Raw genomic sequence first — 22799 nt, forward strand, 5'->3', positions numbered from 1 at the left:
CGTGTGTGTGTGTGTGTATGTGTGTGTGTGTGTAGATTTTGTTATAGATTCTGCAGACCAATTCGACTGTTAACTTTGACTATCGACCAAAATGAATCAATAAGACTGATTCCGATTGTGATTGATTTACTATGGATCAACAGTTAGAATTGGCAGTCGGATTGATCTGCAAAGTCGATAATCTGATATGGACTTTAAAGGGATCCTAAAATGAAAATGGAATTCGGACGGAACTCGGAATCGCTATTTTATTTATTTAAATAGAACTTACATATACAATTTACGTATTATTGTTATCATCAATATGTTATCATCAATATTTTATGTACACATAAATTTTAGAAAACAATATTGTATAGAATTAGATGTCTAAATCTAATTCCAAGAACTCGATGTTATGTTTTCGAGTATTGTACTAATATGTAGCCTTCAATTTCGTAGAATTGCAGAATTTATATAATACATTAAGCAATTATTGTCACAACAATTGTAGACAGTGCCTAATATTGATTGGACTATAATGTAAAGAAGACTTTAATTAAAAAAATTTTTGTCGTTCTTGGCGATGAAGATATTGTATATACAATTTTGGACTAAAAAAAAAACGATTGAACTTTCTCTCCAACTCAATATATCATTCGGTGAAAATTATTATTTTTAATAAATAAAAAACGACTTTAGAACTTTTTCATTAATGATCCCTTATTTTTGTTGCAAAAATGTATTTGTAATATATATTTCTATACGATTACTTTAATTCTTTTCCTCTAATTTTATTTTTGTGCTAATGTTTAATAAAATTTTACATCTATAAAATTATAGAAATTGTCAATAAAAATTACGTTCTAGAAGTTTCATTTTATATTAAATAACTGCATTTAACGCATAAAAAATTATACTTCCTCCTTTAGACTCCGAATTATCATCTTTTTTAAAAAATATAAAATGTACTCTTTTCATATGATTCAGAGATGGTAACTCTACCTTAAAAGACAGTATAAAAGAACGCAACAGGATACGCCAAGAACGGCCGTCATTTGTCCAGCCAGTAGTAACATTCAGCTATAATTCCGACCTTAATCGCATGATGCAACGACGGAAATACGCGAAGAGGGCGGCCACCTATCAAAGGGGAGGTATTACTCTCCGCATTCCTACGCGCACATGACGGTCATTCGTGAAACGTTCGGTAGTGAAAAGAAACCCCATCGAGAGAATAAAGTGAATGGAAGGCAAACGATCCGCGGGGAAGACGATTCGCTTTGGCAAGCTGAAATTGCTCTTTTGACCGAGAACAAATACTAAATACATCGATAAAAACGACGGGCAATAGCGTAAGCTTTTATTTGTACACAATCTACGTTACGAGTATTCAGACAATTTCTATAATGCGCCATAAATATTCAAAAAGAAGATAGAAAAGTCATATTTTTCAAGGAAATCCGATTAGATATCTCTCGATATTTAGAAGAATATCTGCTTCCTAAATGTAATTAACATTTAAACAATCGTAAACTTTATAATATCTGTTTCATATAAGACAAAATATGAATTAAAACAAAAAAACTTACGTTTCGTAATATTTGAAGATTAAAATAAAATTAGGAATCCTTTTTATGACATAAAGGGGAAAACAAATAATCTTTTTTAACGATATTGAATTCTATTATCCATAAAAGAAATAGATTTGGAAACTGTGTGTTGAATGGCGGTTAGTCGTTAGAATTTACAAGCTGTTTCTCTATGCAATTGGACTACGAAAGTAGTTACACAGATGAGAGAGAGAAAGAGAGGGGGGGGGGGGGAAAAGGGAGAGAGGGGGGAGGAGAGAGGGGGGAACGTACTTTCTTCTATCGCGTTGATAACGAGCACGACAGTTTTTTCCATCGTAAAATAAAAATATTCGTCTACTAGCGACGGTCTCCAGTGATGGGGATGGCACAAAAAGGGAGAGAGAGAGTGCGAAGTCATTTTTCATAGTATATTGTTTGGCATGCTTCCAGCATTACGTGCTTCCATAAGCAGGATACGTCGAATCCGGAGAGAAATCATAGGAATAGGAAGAAGGTCGATGTCTAAGATTCGTATCCTCGAGAGAGTAAATAGTGATGAAAATGAACAAAAGTCGATTGCTAATAATGGAACATTTAGCCACATTTTTAATCTAAATTCTAATTTATGACGATAATTTTTTTTCGCTAAAGTGGCTTGCAAGGAAAATTTTGCATAGAACACACATATCTCAGTAAGAAACATTTTGAAATATTTCTGCAACACTGTAACAATGTTACAATGTTGCTGAAATGTTCCAAAATGTTTCTTACTTGAACTCAGGCTAATGATTCCGAGTATCCTGCGCCGGAAGTAGCTGCTGGAAGAAAATAATAGAAGAAGATAACTAGGCAATTTACCTTTGCGGCAGATGTAGTCGCCAGGTGAGAAAAGAACGGGCCGTAATCGCAGCACCAGCTCGCACAGGAAGCCAGCCTCCGTGTTTTGGAAGATCTCGACCCTTCTCAACGTGTCCAGGTGCACGTTTATCGCGATTTCTGCCTTTAGCTTATCTGCGAAAAAGAGAAAATGATTGCGGAGTGTAAAAAGAGGAAAAGAAACAGGGAAGGCTTTGTGTACAGTGGAAATATTAGGAATAAATATTAAGATTTTAATCTATTAGGAATTATATATTCCGGTGTAATCAATTTCTGACAGGTTGAAATCTTAATATTTATTCTTATTCCTAATATTTCTTCCATTGCCGCAGTCTCTAGAAATCAGAATGTAAAAAGATGAACAGGGAAGAATCAGAATCTCTCCGAATTAACGAGAATTAATAACGAGAATAATTCATACTTTCGCCGCGCAGGATGTGCTGAAAACGCAATGTACACAGGTCGCTATAACATATAAAGAGTGTGTATCCATTTTTAATTAACTTGCAATTTCAAAAATTTATACGATGTACGCTTTTCATTCTCGTTTTCTTTCCGTTATTTTATGTACTCTTCTCTCTCTTGATATTTAAAATTCCGCAACGCGCGCGGTTAAATTTTTGTACGCAACAATTCACATCGCCACACAGCAGAAGTCATTGTACTCCAGAGGACTGTTTCTATTGCATTGCATGGCAACTTCATCCAAAACTTCAAAGAATAAAACTATTCTGAGAAGAAAAGATGTTTTTATCAAAGCTCGTCTCATTAACGTGAGCGACATTTCTCATTCTTATCTGCAAAAGATGAAAAAAATCCTTGTTACAATTAAGTGAAATAAAAATAGTCTACTGAAGTTTTTTTATAAATCAATATGTACGCATGGACCGTGATATATTCTTTATAAATTAATGTTATTTCTTAATATTATCTCGAATGTAAAATTATTAATATTTTTGTACAAACTGAATAATAAATTAAAACAGTTTCCATTATAAAGAATATTTCCGATTTTAATATCCGTTCTTTTCGGAATATGTTTAAAAAGATTTATTATTATAAATCTCTTATTATAATATATAATATATAAATAATTATTAATTTATTTGCTGTTTAAACTTTATATTATTTCTGTAATTAAATAATAATTCAGCTTTGCAACAGTCTTGCATTTCTATTACTTTCTTGACGGAAACATCAATATTATACATATAATAATTAATATTAATACTAATATTAATAAGCAAATATACTTCATTAAATGCTTATTGTAATATATATTAGTTATGTAATTAATAGTTATGTAATTAATAATTAATAATTCTTGCGCAAACTAATGGCAGTTCCGTAAAATAAAAATTTATTGACTCGGTATTATTTCCCACATGAATCCTTGATTATAAGGATAAAGTTTAATATATTATATTATATTATATTATATTATAATATGTTACTATTGTTGTTAAGATAATTATAACCAAACGCACCAGAATTGGTAGTTAACTCAGAAGTATGTCGATCGTATAAGTACACTACGATATTACTATTGTTATTGCGGCAATGCAACTGTGTAATTAGCACTAAGTTCCGCAAATTAACGTTAATTATGATTATGCAAGCTGTAACAAGTATCGGTAGCGCGTTAGTATTTTTCGCTTTTCACGTCAATTTTGTCGTCGATCGATGTGTCTCTTTCCGATAATATTAACGCGTAATGCAGCCTAATTGCTGTCTCTGTATCAATATAATCCGATTATTATTGCCGCGCAAAAATATCCCTCCCGGTTGTTTTATTACGCATGTGAACAGTATAGGTTTATTTCATTATTTTATTATTTTATTAGAAGAAAAATCTTTTTAGGCAACATGCATTTCATAACTCGACGAAATAAATTTTAAAAAGAGATTAAAGATGATAAGATTTGATATTTCGCTCATTTTATGTCGAGAATCTCTCAAAGATGTAATTTAAAATTTAGAAAGTATTTAGTTATAAAAATCCAAAATAATTATTTGCCATAGAAAATGTCAATATTATATAAAGATTTGATTTCGTTTTAATTTCGTCGAAGTAAACTTTAAAATAGAATGATAAAATTTCATATTTCACTTTACAGAAGAATCTCTTAAAATTGTAATTTGAAATTTAAATATTTAATAATAAAACGTTTTTTAAATCTAAATTCGCGCCAGGAAATGTCAATATTATACAAAGACATTCCAGTTAATATCTCCGATATTATTTCTGGAACTTTATTGCTCGCGTTATAACCGATTAACTGACATATATGTGTATGAAAATCTTCGCATTTTAATGGTCTACAATTTTTCATTTTGCACTAATATTCAATTTTCAACTCCTTGTTATGTCGTGCATTACATTTGGAGCTTTACTCGCGTCTTATAGCAGGTTTATTACATGAGAAATGTGCGCCATTCGAACGAAACGATTTTCAGGATGTTGTCCAGACATTCCCTGCTTTTACTCTCGTGGAAACTCATTTGAAAAGCGCATTCCGCTTTTGCGGTAATAATAATGTTGCTCCTTGGCCATTTATTCCCTTTTTAACATTCTGCGTACACTATGTTATGTTAACTACGTCTAAGCTTCGATTCTTCCTCCTTTAAATAAGAGCGACAAATATGAGTTGGAAAACGAATTTATTACAATAGTTGAATAAAAAAAAGAAGTATAAAATAAATTCTTCTTAGTTTGAGAAACAAAGGGACTCATGGAAGAGTGGTGAATGTGAAAGCCAGCTGCTTTATTGTTAAGTTCATTTTCTGTAGTTATAAGCAGAGTGATTATAAAGAAGTTCTTTAAGAAGCGCAAAGAAAATAATTGTAAATTTTACATAACGCTGCAAAAGAACGCACACTCTATGAGGAAATATAAAAAAAATTGCTCGATATTTTCCCGAAAGTGAAATAAAACATTTTTCGATAGTATATTTCGAAAGAAAAAACTGACAATTTTCTTCCTAGTGGAAGCTTGACTCTGCGTTAAGCACTCTTGTATATCTCGTGCAATAAATTTCAGCATAAGTCCTTCCTATGTTACTCGGCGTAGCCCATGAGTCCCCATTTCTTCCAGTTTATTTGCTTCTATACACACTGCGTTTTATATTGCATATAGTCTCTTTTATAGTGAGTCGCGAACGATAGAATCATTATTACACTGCTTTACTAGCATTTTAGTGGAGAATTCTGCCAGCAGAAATATCATTTCATTCCAATAATCGACTCGGAGTCGTCTTTAACAATCGGTTTCAGAAACACATTTTCTACATTTACGCATTCTTTTATACTTTACGCAATAAGCAATAAAAAAACATTATTGAGTTTATGAAGGAAAAAACACTTGTGTATCAAGTATCAATATAATCACATTACAATATACATTACGATAAATTAGAAAAAGATGATGATAGGTAATAAATAAATTTATATGTTAAACATAGATTTAATATCGTGCTATTGCAATAGTAATATACTTATTCCTAATACGACATCAATTTGTTTTCCTATTTATTAAGCTAATTCTATTGACGCAAATTAAGCTATTTCTACTGACGCAAATTGTTTAATACATCACAAAGAAAGAGATTTAATGAATATGAGGGCGGAATAAATTATAATTTTTGGATAAGTCGAGAATTTTTATTTGCACTTTTATCATCTCTTTGCGAGAGACATCCCAGTGAAAATTCGCCCACGACCGTTTACTCTCGCGCGGTTTGCATTAAGGGGCGACGTCGGCAGCCGTACATGCAGCCTGCTTACGCGTCGCTTTATTCGCATTTTAGTTTGCGTATCCTGCCAACGCGGTTATGAGATCAAATGTTTCCCGTGAAATTATATACGCTAACACTGGCAAAAGGCGGCGATATCGTTTCATTGCTCGTAAACACTACCTCCGCAATAACTTGCACTCGCTGTTATTTAACTAATAAATTGCAGTTAAAAATGAAAAGCTTTACTTAGAATTTGCGATGGACGAAGTTACATTAATTACACGTGTATTAAATTACATGTTCGCGAAATAGCTTCGTCTAACCGCCCCTGCATGGATTCAACGGACTTATATAAATATCATAAAGTTACGACCACGACATAACGCCGGATTTTCATATATCTCACGTTTATGAAAGTAAATATATGCGTCTGTATCTCTTCTATATTGCACATTAATAAGGAGAACGGGGTGATGGAGAAGAGAGAAGATAAATGATTCATATAAAAATAACTAAATGCGTCTGCGTTAATTACATTTCTCTGCTTTCATAAATTATTTTTACTTAAAATAACGTTGCACAAACATGTTTTCCATAAAAAAAAGAAGCTTCAAATAATGAATAATATTCAACTCAAATATATCTGCTCAATTTTTTAATCTATATTGTAGTTTCTAATTCTTAAACTTAAACAATTAAACATCGTTCATTCGTGTTATTTTGACATTTATATAAGTAAGCGAAACTTACCTGGAAGACAACTCACTGCTTTCTCTTCGTCGGAGCACTTTTGCGTCAACCACAAGTAGTCGAACCACTTGATAACTTTAACTTGCAAATGATTCGGTACTCTCCTCATCCGCATGTAAGTCTTCACGCCGTCCAACTTTGCTGCAACAATCAATTTTTATTATTAGTAGAATATATATTTTCAAATGACAATAAAGTAACAATTGTTTATAGATTGCCGCGACAATTCTAATTGTTTTAATTACATTTCTTAATGTTGCTACGTTAACATGCAACATCTGACACATATTCGCTTATGCTGTAAATGTGATATTAATTATCCTAGCTAATTATGTATATATGATACCGTTTCCGGTAATGTATAACGTTTCCGATTCAAGTTAATTATCATTTAAGCATTGAAAATCTCGTGTGAAACCGGCGTCCTATTTGTTAATTCGAGAATGTGATAATACGTCATTATACAAATGAAATGTTCGATGATTATTAATCATCGTAGTCAATATTGGCGATTAAAGTTGATAAAATTATATATAGCTCTTGCGTGAGTACGCAAACTGAATGATTTAACGAATGCGTTATGAATGTAGGATTTGACTAGTCAAAGAATTAAATTTTTTATGATTGGTTTACGATTTGGAATCGTAATAAAATCAGTTCAATATCGATTATTATCGAGATATACTTTCCGTCCACTCTGGAAACTCTTTTCATTATTTCTACATTATTGAATCAATTATACTAATTGTTATTATAAATTGACAATATGTATATCGGTATAAGTTAATAGAGAAAGTTTTCTCTGGCGTACTTATATTTCTCGCAGGCAATTTTTGAAGGCAAAGACCATATTGCCTTAGTTATCAGTTAATTGAAACGAATGAAGACAAAAAGAATTCTCTCTCGCGCAGTTTCCATTTTTTCCTCATCTCTCCGATGAGGAAAGTATCGATGGGCTTGGTTAATATCACGATTGTGGCATATCTGTCGTGCAATCGCTACACAGGTCGCAGATCAATAATAATGCAGCGAAATGGAAAACTAAGATATGGCTACAATTTTATGGAGATTCATCTCGATGCTATGTATTCATACGAGTGTGACATTCAATTGCTGAGATAGAATTGAAAATATCTCATCAGAACATCGCTGAATATTAACAGGTAAAAGATATAATGTCCAATATTGGAAGAGATGTAGATTTCTTAGATTCCTGAGATTTCCCTCGAAAGAGATTTAAATCTTTCTATTAGATGATAAGTCAATTCAATCCAGAATATGATATCTCAATAAATACATTTAAAAAATTAATATATTACGCACGCACGTACGTACGCACACACATACACACACACACACACACACACACACACACACGCGCGCGTGCGCGCGCGCACGCACACTATTAAACACTTTTAATGAATTAAATACGTCATACAGTTTTAATAAAATGTTATTTTAATATTATTACTCTGATGAATTAATAAGATTTGTTTTTAATTAGATTAATGCTGTGTAGATTAATACAGCATTTTTTCTCTATACATTTATTTTAATTAGACTTATTAGACTTATTAGAGACATAATTTTTGGGTAATTTAATTATTAATGCTTCTCATGCATACAAACATTTGTGCTGAATGTATATAATAATAAGTAAAATAAAATAAGAAATTTGCGAGGAATTGCGTAAGGAACGCTCATACGTGCCAAGATATTTTGATGACAGAATATAATTTTGCAAGTACTTCTACGACATACTTAAAGAAACGTGAAACGTGCACGTAGTAATTTTAGCTAAACTTCTTAATAGCGTTGAGTAAATGTTTCGACGATTTTGCTACACAAAGCAAAATATATTCGTATCGAGTTATGTGAAAACTCAGTATAAATAGTATAAATTTGTAACGCCGACGCAATATGAACATTTGAAAGTACGTAAAAGTAAAAATGTAGGAGAATTATGCTCAGATTTCAACGCAGATTCGTCTCGCGTCACGGAGAGAAGACATTATTACTAGATTCATGTCGCTCGTGTCCGTTACATTCAGAGAATCTATAAATATGGATTATGAAGAATGCGTATCAAGAAATGAAACGTCAAACTGTCTCCGAATGCCAATTGCTACCCAAGATATTCAATCGATATTCAATCGAGAAGGCAAGGAGCAATGGGACCAATGAAGAGGATATTTCTTTGTTAAATTATCTATCGATGAATATATTGAAAATGCACATCTTCTTGCATCAATCATATTTTAAAGAGTTCTATTTGAAAAAATTAATCTCTTATGTAGTTTGTCGAATATTAATTAATGTTATTTTTAATCTTTATAGCCTTTACGTATGTTTATATTTTAAACATTAAAAGTAAATTCCGTTACTTAATTATAGATCCCACTTTGCAAAATTAAATAATCTTTACATAAAATTAGATATCACGTGGATTTTATAAGATGCACAATTTTCCGCTTTTCCTGAGACTCTTACATTTTTAAATTTCACTGTGTTTTTTTTTATTTTGGATGCTCAAATGTTAATGCATAACGCGGCTTGAGAGTCCGCAGTGCGGAGTTCACTGCAGCGATCTAATTTTGTCGTATGGATACCGAGCAACGGGATAGTCGTCGTTTCGAGGTTCCATCGCCGATCTATCCCGATATATCCACGAATGATCAATTCTGCAGATACTTCTCGGACTCGATCCAGACAGGATTCCTCCCGCGAACGGATCGACAAGCGCAATCCGGAATTGGCCGAAAATGGGTATAACGGGGACGCCGCCGGCCTGGCTTCGCCTCGTCTGACTGACAAGGAAGAGGGGTGGTTTCTATCGGAAATGGGCTTCCGACCGACCGACAGCCGTGCCCATTTCGCCGGCGCAATTTAACTTACTCCCCCTCTTTTCGCGCTTCTATCGCGCGGCCTCACGTCTCGTCGCCAGGATTCGCCGCCGGTTAGCGATTCGAAGGAATGGGCCGATATTGATAATATACAGCAGAACGGTCCGATTCGGCCGACGCAGCGCGATCAAAGGAAGTGAGAAGATCCTTGGCCGCGATCCAGCCAGCACCCGCTGCATCTCTGATCATTTTTCCAACGAGTTCATCGAACCGCGTTTGAATACGGACGTCGAGTTCGCAAGAAGCACCGATGGAAATGCAAAGCTACGCTCGGAAGGATGATGTCCTTTTTGGAACATTTTTGCGCATGCAGTAATATACGAGATGGTCGAGATATACAGGGTGATAGTCAAGTACTCTAGAATTTTAGGGGATAATTCCTCATATTAATTTAAGACAAAAATTTCATATGATCATGTGTCTAATTTTCAAAGATATAGGATGTCAAAATTGAAGGAAAAATTTTCTTTCAAAAATTTCGAAAACCACTTGAGTTGTTTTGATAGAACATTTGATAAAAAGTAAAATAATTCTATTGGTTTTTGAAATTTATTTTGAATATGTATAAAGTTGTATAAAGTTTTTACCTTGATTTAATATTTGATTGCTACACACAACACAACACACATCCAATTAGTGGAATCATCTCTTAAAATCTTTTAGAATACTTAACTACCACCCTATATATTTCTTCTATAACAGGCTTTCAAACTCGTGCAATGTCGGTGGATTCACTTCTTGATGTTACAAGTGCAGAGAAATACAGCTCACATTATTATCCTTTTTTTTTAGCTACGTGAAAAAATTATAGAAATTTTTTCACTAAAATTGAAAAGATTTGAATATCATTAATTCTTCAATAAATTTTATCGAGGTTTTCTTTTTTGATATATTATTTTTATATTTTATTTAACGTGTCATTTATGGAAAAATTTGTGCAAATGTATTTTAAATATAATTATTCTCTTATATATTTATTATTCTCAATATAATACTCTCTTTTCTAGAATTATTATAATATAATAAAATAAGTATATAATATAATATTAATATTATATTATAATGTAATAGTTTATAATATCAATTTCTAGTCACTAAGTTTTAAAGCGAAATGTCTAACGCTTTAATACTCAGGCTCTGGAATGTTCGTGTTTCTCCTCAGTGATCTCGAAGAAATAAAGAGACGATGTTAAGTACGAAAGTGAGAAACGCACGTGCGTCAATGCAGGAACGAACGTAAAACTCTACTGCACTACCGTTAGTTAACGACGGAACTTTTGGATGTTTTAAGGGTTAATGGAGGGCATTTGCGGCCTGGTGCCAGTACCGAGATCAAAGCGATAATTTCTGGCTCGTTTCCAACTCCAACTTGATAGAAGGTAAGTCACGTTTATTTCGCGCCAAAGAGACTCGGTTTTACAACGACAAATAGTAGGATGTACTTCGAGAATGATCGTACTACTGGAAAAGAATTTAAGTGGATTCTATTATCTCTTCATAGACATCGTAAAAGTTTCATGGCACTTTATCATCCTGCGAGCGGGAGATCAAACTTTGAAGCTTCGGGAAAAGTTAATTTTCAATTTGCCGAGAAATCGACATGTTAAAATATTAAGCAGCGAGACATCTATTGACGGTTTAGCTCCGTGAGAATGAGAGTATATAAACGACACAAGCAATTCGTCTTCTTCCTCTCAAAAAATTTGTGATGGCTTAGCTTGAAAAATCACTGTTTTCTCTTTCGGACGGTTCTGGTCGTCAGCTTCGATCCCTAAACGACACGCCGACATTGTCTGTCCGAAGGCGCAACCTGAAACTGACAGTCGCAGACGAGACTCCTCGAAGATCGATGGATCCTCGAGACGCGGTCTTAACGACCTTGTTCTATGTTACCGATAGCTTCTACCGGAACGTCGTTACTTTCCTTTCAGTCCACTCGATCAAGGCACTCCCCCTAATGAATGGTGTCTGTAAATAGTTTGCACGTAATAAAAGTAAAGACTGTCCGCGCTGTTCTTATAAATCATTGCCAGCGACGGAAAAATGTGACCGTTATTATTCCTACAGTTATCTCTGCAGAACGAAAATTCCATTCGGTCTGTGTATTTTGTCACGATACTATTTTTGAATCCCTCTCTTTTTTTCCCCCATTCACCATATCATCCAGCACCGCACCTTTTTGTACGCAGGAATACCTTTTTGTTCAAAAATACGACCGTTACACGGATTTCGTTGAAGTTTGCGTACGATCGAGTAAAAAAAAGAGAAGAGAAAAAGAGAGAAAAAAAAAGAAAAAAAATATCCTTGTCGATGGCTCGTTTATTTCAAAGGTTTAATAAGATACATTCGCTAAATATTCGAAACGAGAACAATGCACTATTACATTTGTCGAAGTAGTTGGTGGTTCGTGAATCGTTGTGTTGATTTTGAAATCCCGCTGTGCCGGCAGGCATCGCGAATCCTATTCTCCCGCGGTGAATTAATTTTCACGAAAGTCTCTCGAGCCAATTAATCGGGAAACGCAACCTCGTTAATTATCTGGAATTCTGAACAAGCGTACGTCATGCTAACCGTGCGTTACCCTATTAACAAACTCATTGTTATCGAGAAACACGATTCCGCAGTTTGATTTGATAGATTACATTGACGCGTTTTTGAATTTGAATGATTCTTTCACGGTTTTTGGATTTCGCGGATTTTTCGCGGATTTATCCTACACGCGTTTTGAACTTATCCGTGTGGAATTGTCAAAAATTCTATCGCGATGGAATGTACGCGCATTTTTTTCAAGAAAAGATATTTTATGTGTTTCTGACCCGTAATGGCGAACTTAGATTAACATTCTGTCAGTTCTTATTTTTAATATGATTTTAAATAGTCATTTACAGTCATCACAAGCTAATTACAGAGTATTAATATCTTAAGATTTAAAATATATAAAATTAAAAATAAATTTACAATCACGTCTACAATGCGATCTTAAAATGTAAAACTCAAGCTTCAAGTTTGAGTAAGAAACTGACTAATCACAATCAAATGTGAGGAGAATAATCGATTTCTTATGCCTTAAGACTTAAATTTTACGCTTTAAAAACTTATTAGCATCGTTTTAGAACTATAGCACAAAATGTATAAGTACAACATAATATATAAGCACAGCACAACATAATATATAATGTAAAAGTACCAGACAACATATCTCTGTTCTCTAAATTCTTTAGAGTAAAATCTTACTCTAAAGAATGAAAGTTGAGTCAGACTTGAAAAAGAATGGCTTACTTTTTAATCTTTAAGAGTGAGCTTTCACTCTTTACAGAATGAGATTCATTTTAAAAATTTACAGAATGTAAAATTGGTCGGATGATCAATTAGGCCTCAAATTATATATAAGCTGCTATTAGAAATTTGCACCAATCAAAAATTAGCCCCAAATTATATTTAGCCGTCATTACGCGCTATGTTAGGATGAGAGCACAAAGTTAATAACACGCATAACAAATGCATAATGCATGAGGAAATGAATCAATTAAAGTCCTTTATTTTCTTTCCTTTCCATGAAATAAAGGATTCTGATTGGGATTGATTTTCTTATGTATTATACGTTATGCAAAGATCTGTGCTCCGGCTTTTATACTTGGTATTCTTACATTATGGTACAGTAAGATTATCTGGACTAGTGAGCATTCAGCAAAGTCTCCATATTAATCTACATAACATGCTCACTGATCTAGACGGTCTTATGCTATAGCCATACTTATACACTTTGTGTGCTACAGTCTTTGTAATTAGCGTAGAGTAAGTGATTTTCATTCGAGAGAGCGCGAAAAGTGCATATTTTTCTTCCAGTAAGAGGAACGTCTGACGTTCGTTATTTAGCCGGATCCATTGAGTAGAATTAAAGGAATTATCCCTTTGTGCAAACTTAATTCCTTTCCTGGTCTGATCATATATGCATACGCAAGTAATTCCCTCATCGTCCTTCTCGACAGCATAGTACTACATGACGCTTAATCCAAACCGGTAACTACTATTTATTCGGATCTCTCGACAGTTGCGCAATTTCAAGTTTCGCAGAGAACTTTCAGTAATTTGAGCTGTAGGGTACAATGTCCCTTATTAATCAGGTAACATTGAAACGTGTTCTATACCGTGGAAATTAATATCTAAATTACTTTGTCGCGCCAGGAGCGAACTAACGCCGTGTTCCTTTCGCTCCCTTCTGTCGCGAGTGCATTATTCTCCTTGTTTGCAACGTGATTATTCGTGTCAAGGAGGAGTCACCGGCAGCAACGATACACATGTTTATCGCGGAACTGGCGTTGTCAAGCAGCAACAGCAGACTTCACGCCGTGAACTTCCCAACAATTCTATACAGACTGCGTATATATCTCTATTGCGAGAGAACTGAGTTTTTCAAGGCGCGCTTTTATCTACTTCTATGGAAAAAGCCCTCGTAAATATCTGAAGACCACAGTGATTTTTCACCAATAACTCGCTCCATTACGCGAGTCACAGGCAGTCTCAACAAAGCTCAATTTCTCTCCTTTTCTCTCGTTTTCTTTCTCTTTCTTTCTGCCTCCTGTAGCAGCAACAGCAGCATTGGGCCGAAAGTGAATTTTCAACGCAACGGATCGATGAGACTGAATCAACAGCTTTTTCGCGTTTCCGCAAACGCAAATAGAATTGATACAGCCACAGTACCTCGATGTTGTGGCACCGTTATATTTCGCCTGGAAACGGCTTTCGATTCCACCTTCTCTTCTTCGTCACACGAAGCCGTCTCTCGGTTATTCCCAAGCGTATAATACTAGAAGGCTTTATTTATGAACACGACGAATTGAGTGGACGCGAGGTGAACGTTTGGGGATTCACGAAACGTTCGTTCGCTCCGTATCCCGTTTTATCCGCTTGTGCTTTGACGTTCGTTTATAACCGCTCTCTCGGTTATGTACAAACGATATGGTGTAGGACAGGCTCGTCTAGGGACGCATAGTAAAGACCAAAGAAAATAGGAGAACTGAAGAATAAAAGTTATTGGATTCTGCGGCATTCCATTTGATGTGCGCACATCCTCGCAGTGACATTCTCACATTCAGGAAATGTGACAGTCAAAGCCAAGGCAAATATGGAAAGGGAGAGTGAGAGATGGGAACAGCATCGGGACGACTTGAAATCGTTGCATGAAATTGGCGATACGGTATGCATCACTAAATCGTTGCGTCGTGTCGTTTGCTATCAACCTATTTTCGAGAAGTACATCTACAGCAAAGGCAACTTCGTAATCCCTCGTCGTTGCGGGCCCGAATTAATGATTGTAGAACTTGAAGGGATTTCGTTTGACGAACCGCATTGGTACAACTAGTAATCTCGATTTTACATCCAAGACCTCAAACATGTTTCTTCACTATTTGCGTATCACGTACACTATTAAATTCATAATGTCAAATCATATCCAATTTGAATTATTTTTAATCATTTGTATTCTGTACTTTAAACAGGATTTAGGTGTAGTTTTTATAGCTGTAATTAAGCATTCTACATATTTAGTTTAACAATCAAATACAATTATTTTCAGATCTGTATTTAATTAAAATTTTAGTTTCATCAGTAAAACTATCTTTTCAGTAGAGCAAAATTATTTAAATTTAAGAAAATAAATTCATATGTTCATATATAAGTAACAGTTATTCATTTAAAGAAAAATATAGATTTGATGAATAGATTCTAAGAAAATAATTCGTATCGTATTTCAGTTTATGTTTCTCTTATTTTCTATTGTTTTCTTTTTGTGATCAAACGTTACTATAGGCGTAATAAAATAATCTCGACACCCATGTGCAAATAGTCGAAACAATTATTTGGTCGTTCGGTTTGTCTAAACGGTCCTAACAATCTATGTAACTATACCGCACCAATTAGCCGTGGTCAAGCTAACGAACCAGTCATCGTGTAATTCGTTTGCCTCGTGGCGGGCGAACATCATGTGGTGTTAGGTTGCTTTCAACTCAAAACTATGTCGTATCTTCGATGAAACAATCATCGGTTTCTTCAGAATTCTTCTTCGTAATTTTAGTTTGCATCTATCAAGTATATTTCTTTTTACTTATGAATTCTTTGAAATCCGAACATTCTTGTAATCATTTTCATCTATCAAGTGCCTCTATAATGTTTTACTTACAAATTCTTTTTAGCAAATCTCAATATTTATTTTTAAAAAATATCGGGAAAAAACCAATTGTTCTGAGATTCCTAAATGAACGAAACTTTAAAAATTTTTTAATAATGTAATATTTTTTTAGAATAAAATAATAATAAAATATTTTTAGTGCGAGATAAATTATTAAAAAATTTTATTTCTCATATAACTTTAACCAGATTTTATCTTTAAAATTTTAATTTTAGATTTCATTTTAGATACAAAGTTGAATGTTAAAAAATTAAGGAAATATTTCTCTTCAATAGAAATTAGCTCGTTCATTCGCGTTTATTATCATCGCGCTGAAAATTATTCGTACGCGCGGGAGGAACTTCATCGCAGTAGTTAAGAACTGAGTCAGACGCGCGGCAATGTTAGATACGGCAATAATCCGCAATGAAATCGGCAGTCGTGAATTTTCGGCACAGTCGATTGGACACAGGATATACTGATAAGAGCTATAGCTTAGACGTTTAGAGGATCTGCACCGACAGAGCGGACTGGATAGTGTGATCTACTAGAACAAAATTTAATCCTGCTAGACCGGTATGCTCCTGGCGTGAGTACATGCATACGTAATTAGGCATTAAAGCAATTGGCATCAAGGTATACTGACTACGGAATTAGCGAAGGGCTCTTTGCTTCCTCTAGTGTTGGCTGATAGCGAAGCCAATAGACTGAATACGATTGCTCCAGAAAGCTGCTATTGTATTTCCTTGGCTATTTCAACGTGTAACGTGCTAATTCCGTCAACTATCTATCCATTACGGCTGTTAATCAGAAAGAGATTTCAGAACGAATAATAACGAAACGTTACAAAAGATAGCTTAGTTTATTCCACAACTTTACATTTATTACTTACGTAAATGAACTAATTTCGGCAAATGCTCAAGAACTTATGCCCATATATTACAGTATTTCCTACTTTAAGAAGATTTAGAGAATAATAAACTTGAAGGAATAATTGTCGAAAGTGACTTACTTAACTAAACCATAAAGTAAAGCTATACGAGCGTACCAAAAAAATTTGATCTGTTTTCCGCATGAAATGTTTTTCCATGTATATCGCAAAAAAGACAGATATATCTTTCGGTAATTCCTCGAGTTGAGCTACAGACGCTGAAAGAATGAAAAATGATATCCCGTGCAATCTACCTTGCAAATCGTTGTATCACGCGTTATTACATCTCGATTCTATTCGTCTATATAGTCTTAATAGAATTTTCGTGATCTTGTTAACTACCATGTTCCAACGTGTTATCGGAAACGCTGGATTTCGCATGCGTATAAATCTCCTTTTGCGAGGATTTCTCGCGGGACGAGCGGGAATTCTTTTTCCGTTAGACGAGAGTTACGTGCCTCCACGTGAGATAATCTACTGCTGGTACGTAGGGATCGTCGTGTTGTACCTTAATCCATTTCTTTCAGTGCGACTGAATGGATTTGAATTTTCAATTCAGTCTTATCGGTGGTGCACGGTACATTTTACCCGCGTTTTTCTTTCTTCAGATTTATACTCTCTCGCTCGTTCAACTTCTCTACGCGCAAGTCCGAAATTTTCGCTCTCTAATCTCGAATCACATTTGAAACAACTTTTTTTCGCGCAATTGTAATCAACGTCAGAATTATCCGGATATAATTCAACATTCATGTTTTACAAGTAAATATTACAAGCAAGCATCTTAGACATTCGAAAATATTATAGTAGATCTATTAGTGTTGCTTCCCAAGGAACACACCAAGTCAAGAGAAAGAAAAAAATGATTTTATTTTGACGTCATGAAAGTTAAAAATGATGATTTTTTTATTACAAAATTCGACTGTTTATTACGTTAAAGATCAAAATAATATTTTGATTTTTAACGTTAATAATATTTTGATTTTTTGTTTACTTTTTGTGTTCTTTTATACACTTGGAATCTTTTTTTTTCAACGCTCGAATATATATTTATCTCATTTTAAATTTTTGAAAATTTCAAGCAACGCAAATTTTGTATGTTTAATTTTTCTTTTGTTAAATCAACCAGTAATTTGTTCGGAATTTTTCTTAGCATAATTTTTTTCTTGTTTTTAAAGCTAACATTCTCTTGCGATGGAAGAACCATGAAAGAGGAATTCTCAGAGATATCTCTATGGAGTATGTGCTTGCTTTTTGCCTACGGAATGGCGGAGATGAAAAGCCTTTGATTATCGAGTAGAACAAATGATGCACGCTGATTGAATATCGGCCCGAGAGTTTATTTAACAGATTGTAAAGAAATCTGTTTGATTGCGAATTTAATAGCCATTAGATCCTCATCATTTTCCGAGAAACGTTTTTTTTTATTTGTTTTTAAGTTTTTATTCCGATTCTTTCCTATTTCTGGAATTTCCTCCTGCTATTGAAATTGTACAATCTATTTTTCTTAAGCGAATGTAAGAATTAAAGAAAAATTCTCTCCTCTCTTTCTACATTCGTTTAAATTAATAAACAGCAATGTTGTTAGTAACAAAATAGGCAAAAGAAAAATTATTTCTTTAATAATTAAATAAATAAAATAAATATTCACGTTATTAATGTACTGTAAAAAAGTTATTTCCTTTGCATTTAATATTTTATTTCATAAATATCAGCAAGATGCAATCAATTTTAGGATGCAATTTAAAGTTATATTTTACAATACATTTATTATAATACATTTTATATCTATCGACATCTCATGCTATTCGTAATGACCAATGTTAGTATGTGTCAGAGGAAAACACAAGATGAATAATTCGACGAAACACTTTTGAATGATGATAGTACAGCTGGCGAAGTAAAGCGGGACATTGATGTCGAATGGCATTGCGGGAGCGAGTCAGGAAGTAGAACTTCCAAACAGATTCCCCTGTTACAAATTAACTGCGGATCCTGGAAGTTAGTCTGACTTTTGTCAGGAGAAACGTGCAAGATTCATTCAAACGGACGCTTTGTTCCGCATCATTTCAATGATGATTGCGTGATTTCATTATATAACGGACCGGTTGCCATAACTCTGTGATTTTCATTTGGTTCTTAATCAATCTTTCCGTGCTCTTTCGCATGCATTCATTTATATTCTACATAAAGAGCAGAAAGGATTATGGGTGTGTCATTATGATGAAGGAATATCGTGCTTAATATAAATGTACGTATGTTATCCAAAATCTGCTTTAATTAAATTTAACGAAATTTAATAAGAAATAAGAATAGAGGGAAGATTAACAAGTACAATATGCACGCAATTTGATTAAATAATTATTTACAATTGCGTTATTCAATTTAATATTACAATCATATGAAAAGTAAAATTATGTTGTTTTATTATTATTAATTATATTATTCAAAATAACACTTTGATTGTTTATCTATATCTAGGTGATGACACATAAATTTCCGTAAAGGTTCCGTCATCCATTTGTTTCACTAATTACTAATTAAAAATAATTTTATTAAATATTTAAATTTGAGATATTAAATAAATAATATTATACGAAAGACATTAAGATATTAAGAAACATAATAAAGTATTAAAATAATATACTAGGACTGTGTTCCAAAATTCACTATCAGTGCTGAAAATGTAATATATATAATATATGGTAAACTATAGATTTTCAGTGCTGGCAGAGAATTTTGGAACACAGCTTAGATTTATTAAGCTCAATAGAAATCAGCTTAGCAGTCAAAGTTAAGAAATAATTCCTTCAGACAATTCCACTTTCAAATGCTTATATAAAAAAAATAATTATTCTGAAATATAAAAATTTAGGTAGATACAGATCTGAAAATAAGTTTTTCGCATTATTAAAATAATTATGTAAAATAATTATGTTGAGGACGCTTAAGCTGGTTGCTAGAATGTCAAAACTTTTTGCAATATTACTCATCATGCTTCCTACACAGTTTCCTACACAATTATTTTCTAGTCCAACAAAATTATTTTTAGATGTGATCTGTATCTAGTTAAATTTTCAGATACTTCAGTAAAATCGTTCTTTTCATATATAACAGACATAATAGGATAAACCTAGTAAGTTTCAAAAACTAAAATATTTACCACGTTATATTGGGATAGCTTCGTTTGCACACATATTGTGATCGCTTATTGACCAATTTAAAATAAAATAAAATATTCTCATTGGTAAAGCAGTGAAAAATCACTAGAAATCAGCTGATGTTTGAGGTATAATCGGGAATGTAGATAAATGAAATTTTCTCGTTATATTTACATTCGAAGTAGTGATTTCATAATGGTGCACTATGCATATTGAAGCGTAATAGGCAACTCATAAAATTAATCAGACCGTGCGCGATGCTTGCGCTGGATCCCGCTAATGCCAGTGATGCTACCGCGAGTATACACCGTCGGCAGGATGATACACGTACATTTCCGTATGTGTATGCAATACATAACGATTCGTGGAATTGTTAGGCCTACAGTTACTGTCGCGCGGCCGCGAACAATTTAATCTCGCTGGATCGTTTCTAGCGCCGATCGATGGCAGGTACAAAATTGCCGACGCCAGAGGATCCGCCGTCGGATATACGCGGATACCAGAGTCGCGTCGCGTCGCGTCGGCCGTACGTGGCAGCGTTCAACAAAGCGTGCAATCCGCAGACCACAGAGGACGCGGACACGTGGCTCGTTTACGGCGGTCTTTAATCACGTCGGAACTTGGTCATGGTTTCCATTTACCAAGTCCTGCACCCGGAATCGTGAAATTCCGCGGTCAACAGTGTCCGTGTAACACGATTAAGGTATGAGAAAAAGATGTTAATCGTCATTTGATGACAATCTTTAAAACGACGTGTTATTATGATTTAATCATAACTTAAGCATTCCAAAATTGAACAAATAAAAATTATCGAGCAGAAATTGCTTTAAATTTTTAGATACATATTTAACTCTCTAATAATAACGTCGGAGTCAAATGTCACCCCATAACTTTATTTGTCAAAGCATTTTTTCATTTTACTACAATTATTTAAACTCAGTAACCTTTATTGTATTTTTTTTACTTGAACTGGAAAAATTGTAAGATTTATTTAAAAATATATTATTAAGCACCGACATTCGCTTTGATAGAATATGACCTTCGCTTATATGTGTACTTTAGTCTATAAATAACCAGAGGAAAAAGTTTCATATTATTATTTACCTTTTTTTACCTATTTTGCACGGTGATTAGATGAAAAATGAATAAAGAGCATTGATTCTGATCTCCATCTTAGATACATTCTAAAGAAAATTTTACCGTTAATAATTTTGTATTCAATAATATATGTTTTCTCTTAAAAATTTCCGCAATAATGTTACAGTTAAGTATAATCTTCATTATTAATTATAAAAATTATATAAATTTTATAAAAATTATAAAAAAATTTTAGTATATTCCAAAATTTAACACAACGTCTGCAAGAAGCTCTTTTAACGAAGATTGTATAATTAATGCTAATAATGTCAGTATATACGATACAAGTAAGAAATAAGAAAAACGGAAAATGAAGATAAATCAGGATAAATTCGGTAAAGAGAGAGTTGTAAAGTACATGCGGATGACAGATCGAGTTGCTGATGGTAGCAGATTTTGTCTCGCTTACAGAGAAATACAAACGAGCGACTTAATCATGCGCGCAAGATGACAGCGGTACCATGGATAAAATCCTTTGTAACGGAAGCGAATGAACGTACAGAAAGAAGCTCGGAATAACTCGACTAGTAGCAGCTTTGGCGCGATGAATCGCTATTCATAAAACAAAGGAGTGCAATCTCGCTCTTCCGCGGGATATGCGACATCGCCGGAAACGCCGTCGGTCCGGACAACGTCCTTCGTGGTCGTCGCTAACCATGAAGAACGGTTTTCGCCAGATATATGAAACCTCCAAATAAATCTCGGTTTTCGTTCCTCGATTTTCGATCTCAGAGAAATTTCGGTGGCGAAGCTTAAAGGGTCTCACTATCGGCAAAAACATTTTCGGACTCGGACGGAAATGGAGTTCGTTGAAATTTTGCAACGTTTGCAGTTTCCCAGATAAAAACGATACGGAATCGAGACAGGAATCGCGGATTTTCATCCATTTAATGCGTCAGGTGTGCGTATGCTCGCAACACGAAAATCAGACTCGCGCGCGGCCATGGAACCACGTGTTATTAATGCAACGGGGCATCCTCGGTCGCGGTGGCCGTCAATACTTGCCCGACTAGCGGAATCGTCGGTCGTTTGTCGGTCCCGACTCGCTCCAGAGATAGTTTCGTCCGACAACGAGGACGATAGATCGATGACGTCAGCGGGATCCGGCTATTTTTAGTCGAGGGAGAGGCAACGAGCGAGTAGTTTGCACCGTGGGGCAACAGTGGGGTAATAGAGAAGCAGTGGAGGGGTAGAAACTGATGACATCCCCAGTGTGTGCGTCGCGCCGGTCGACTCATTCATCCTGCTGACCCAAAGAATGAAGAGGGAGGTTAGCGAAGGGTCGACCAGAGGTGGAAAGGCGCCTGCGCGGACTTGGTCGACACTTAAACTCGATGGACCATTAGATTCAGAGAAATTCGGTTTCTCGAAGCGAAACGGACACTAAGTGCGATGAGGGAGGAAAGGAGGAAGAGAGAGAGAGAGAGAGAGAGAGAGAGAGAGAGAGAGAGAGAGAGAGAGAGAGAGAGAGAGAGAGAGAGAGAGAGAGAGAGAGAGAGAGAGGAGTAGGTAGTAGTAGTAGTACGTAGGTAGTAGGTAGTACGGTAGTAGTAGTAGTACGTAGTAGGTAGTACGTACGGTACGTACGGTA

The 22799-nt window shown here is 34.5% G+C and overlaps 1 protein-coding gene across 1 annotated transcript in view; it reads right to left on the minus strand.

Moving 5' to 3' along the window:
• The window catches only part of LOC105618378 (cyclic nucleotide-gated cation channel alpha-3), a 151738-nt gene that overhangs the window by 27408 nt on the left and 101531 nt on the right, over positions 1 to 22799 (minus strand). The window contains exons 8-9 of the mRNA XM_012199920.1: positions 6914 to 7054; positions 2412 to 2564 (exon numbers count right to left, since the gene is read on the minus strand). Coding sequence (XP_012055310.1) covers positions 2412 to 2564; positions 6914 to 7054 — 294 coding nt within the window. The remainder of the gene's footprint in view (positions 1 to 2411; positions 2565 to 6913; positions 7055 to 22799) is intronic.

The sequence above is a fragment of the Atta cephalotes genome, assembly GCF_000143395.1.
Source record: "Atta cephalotes unplaced genomic scaffold scaffold00016, whole genome shotgun sequence".
In the NCBI taxonomy this organism is placed as follows: Eukaryota; Metazoa; Arthropoda; class Insecta; order Hymenoptera; family Formicidae; genus Atta; species Atta cephalotes.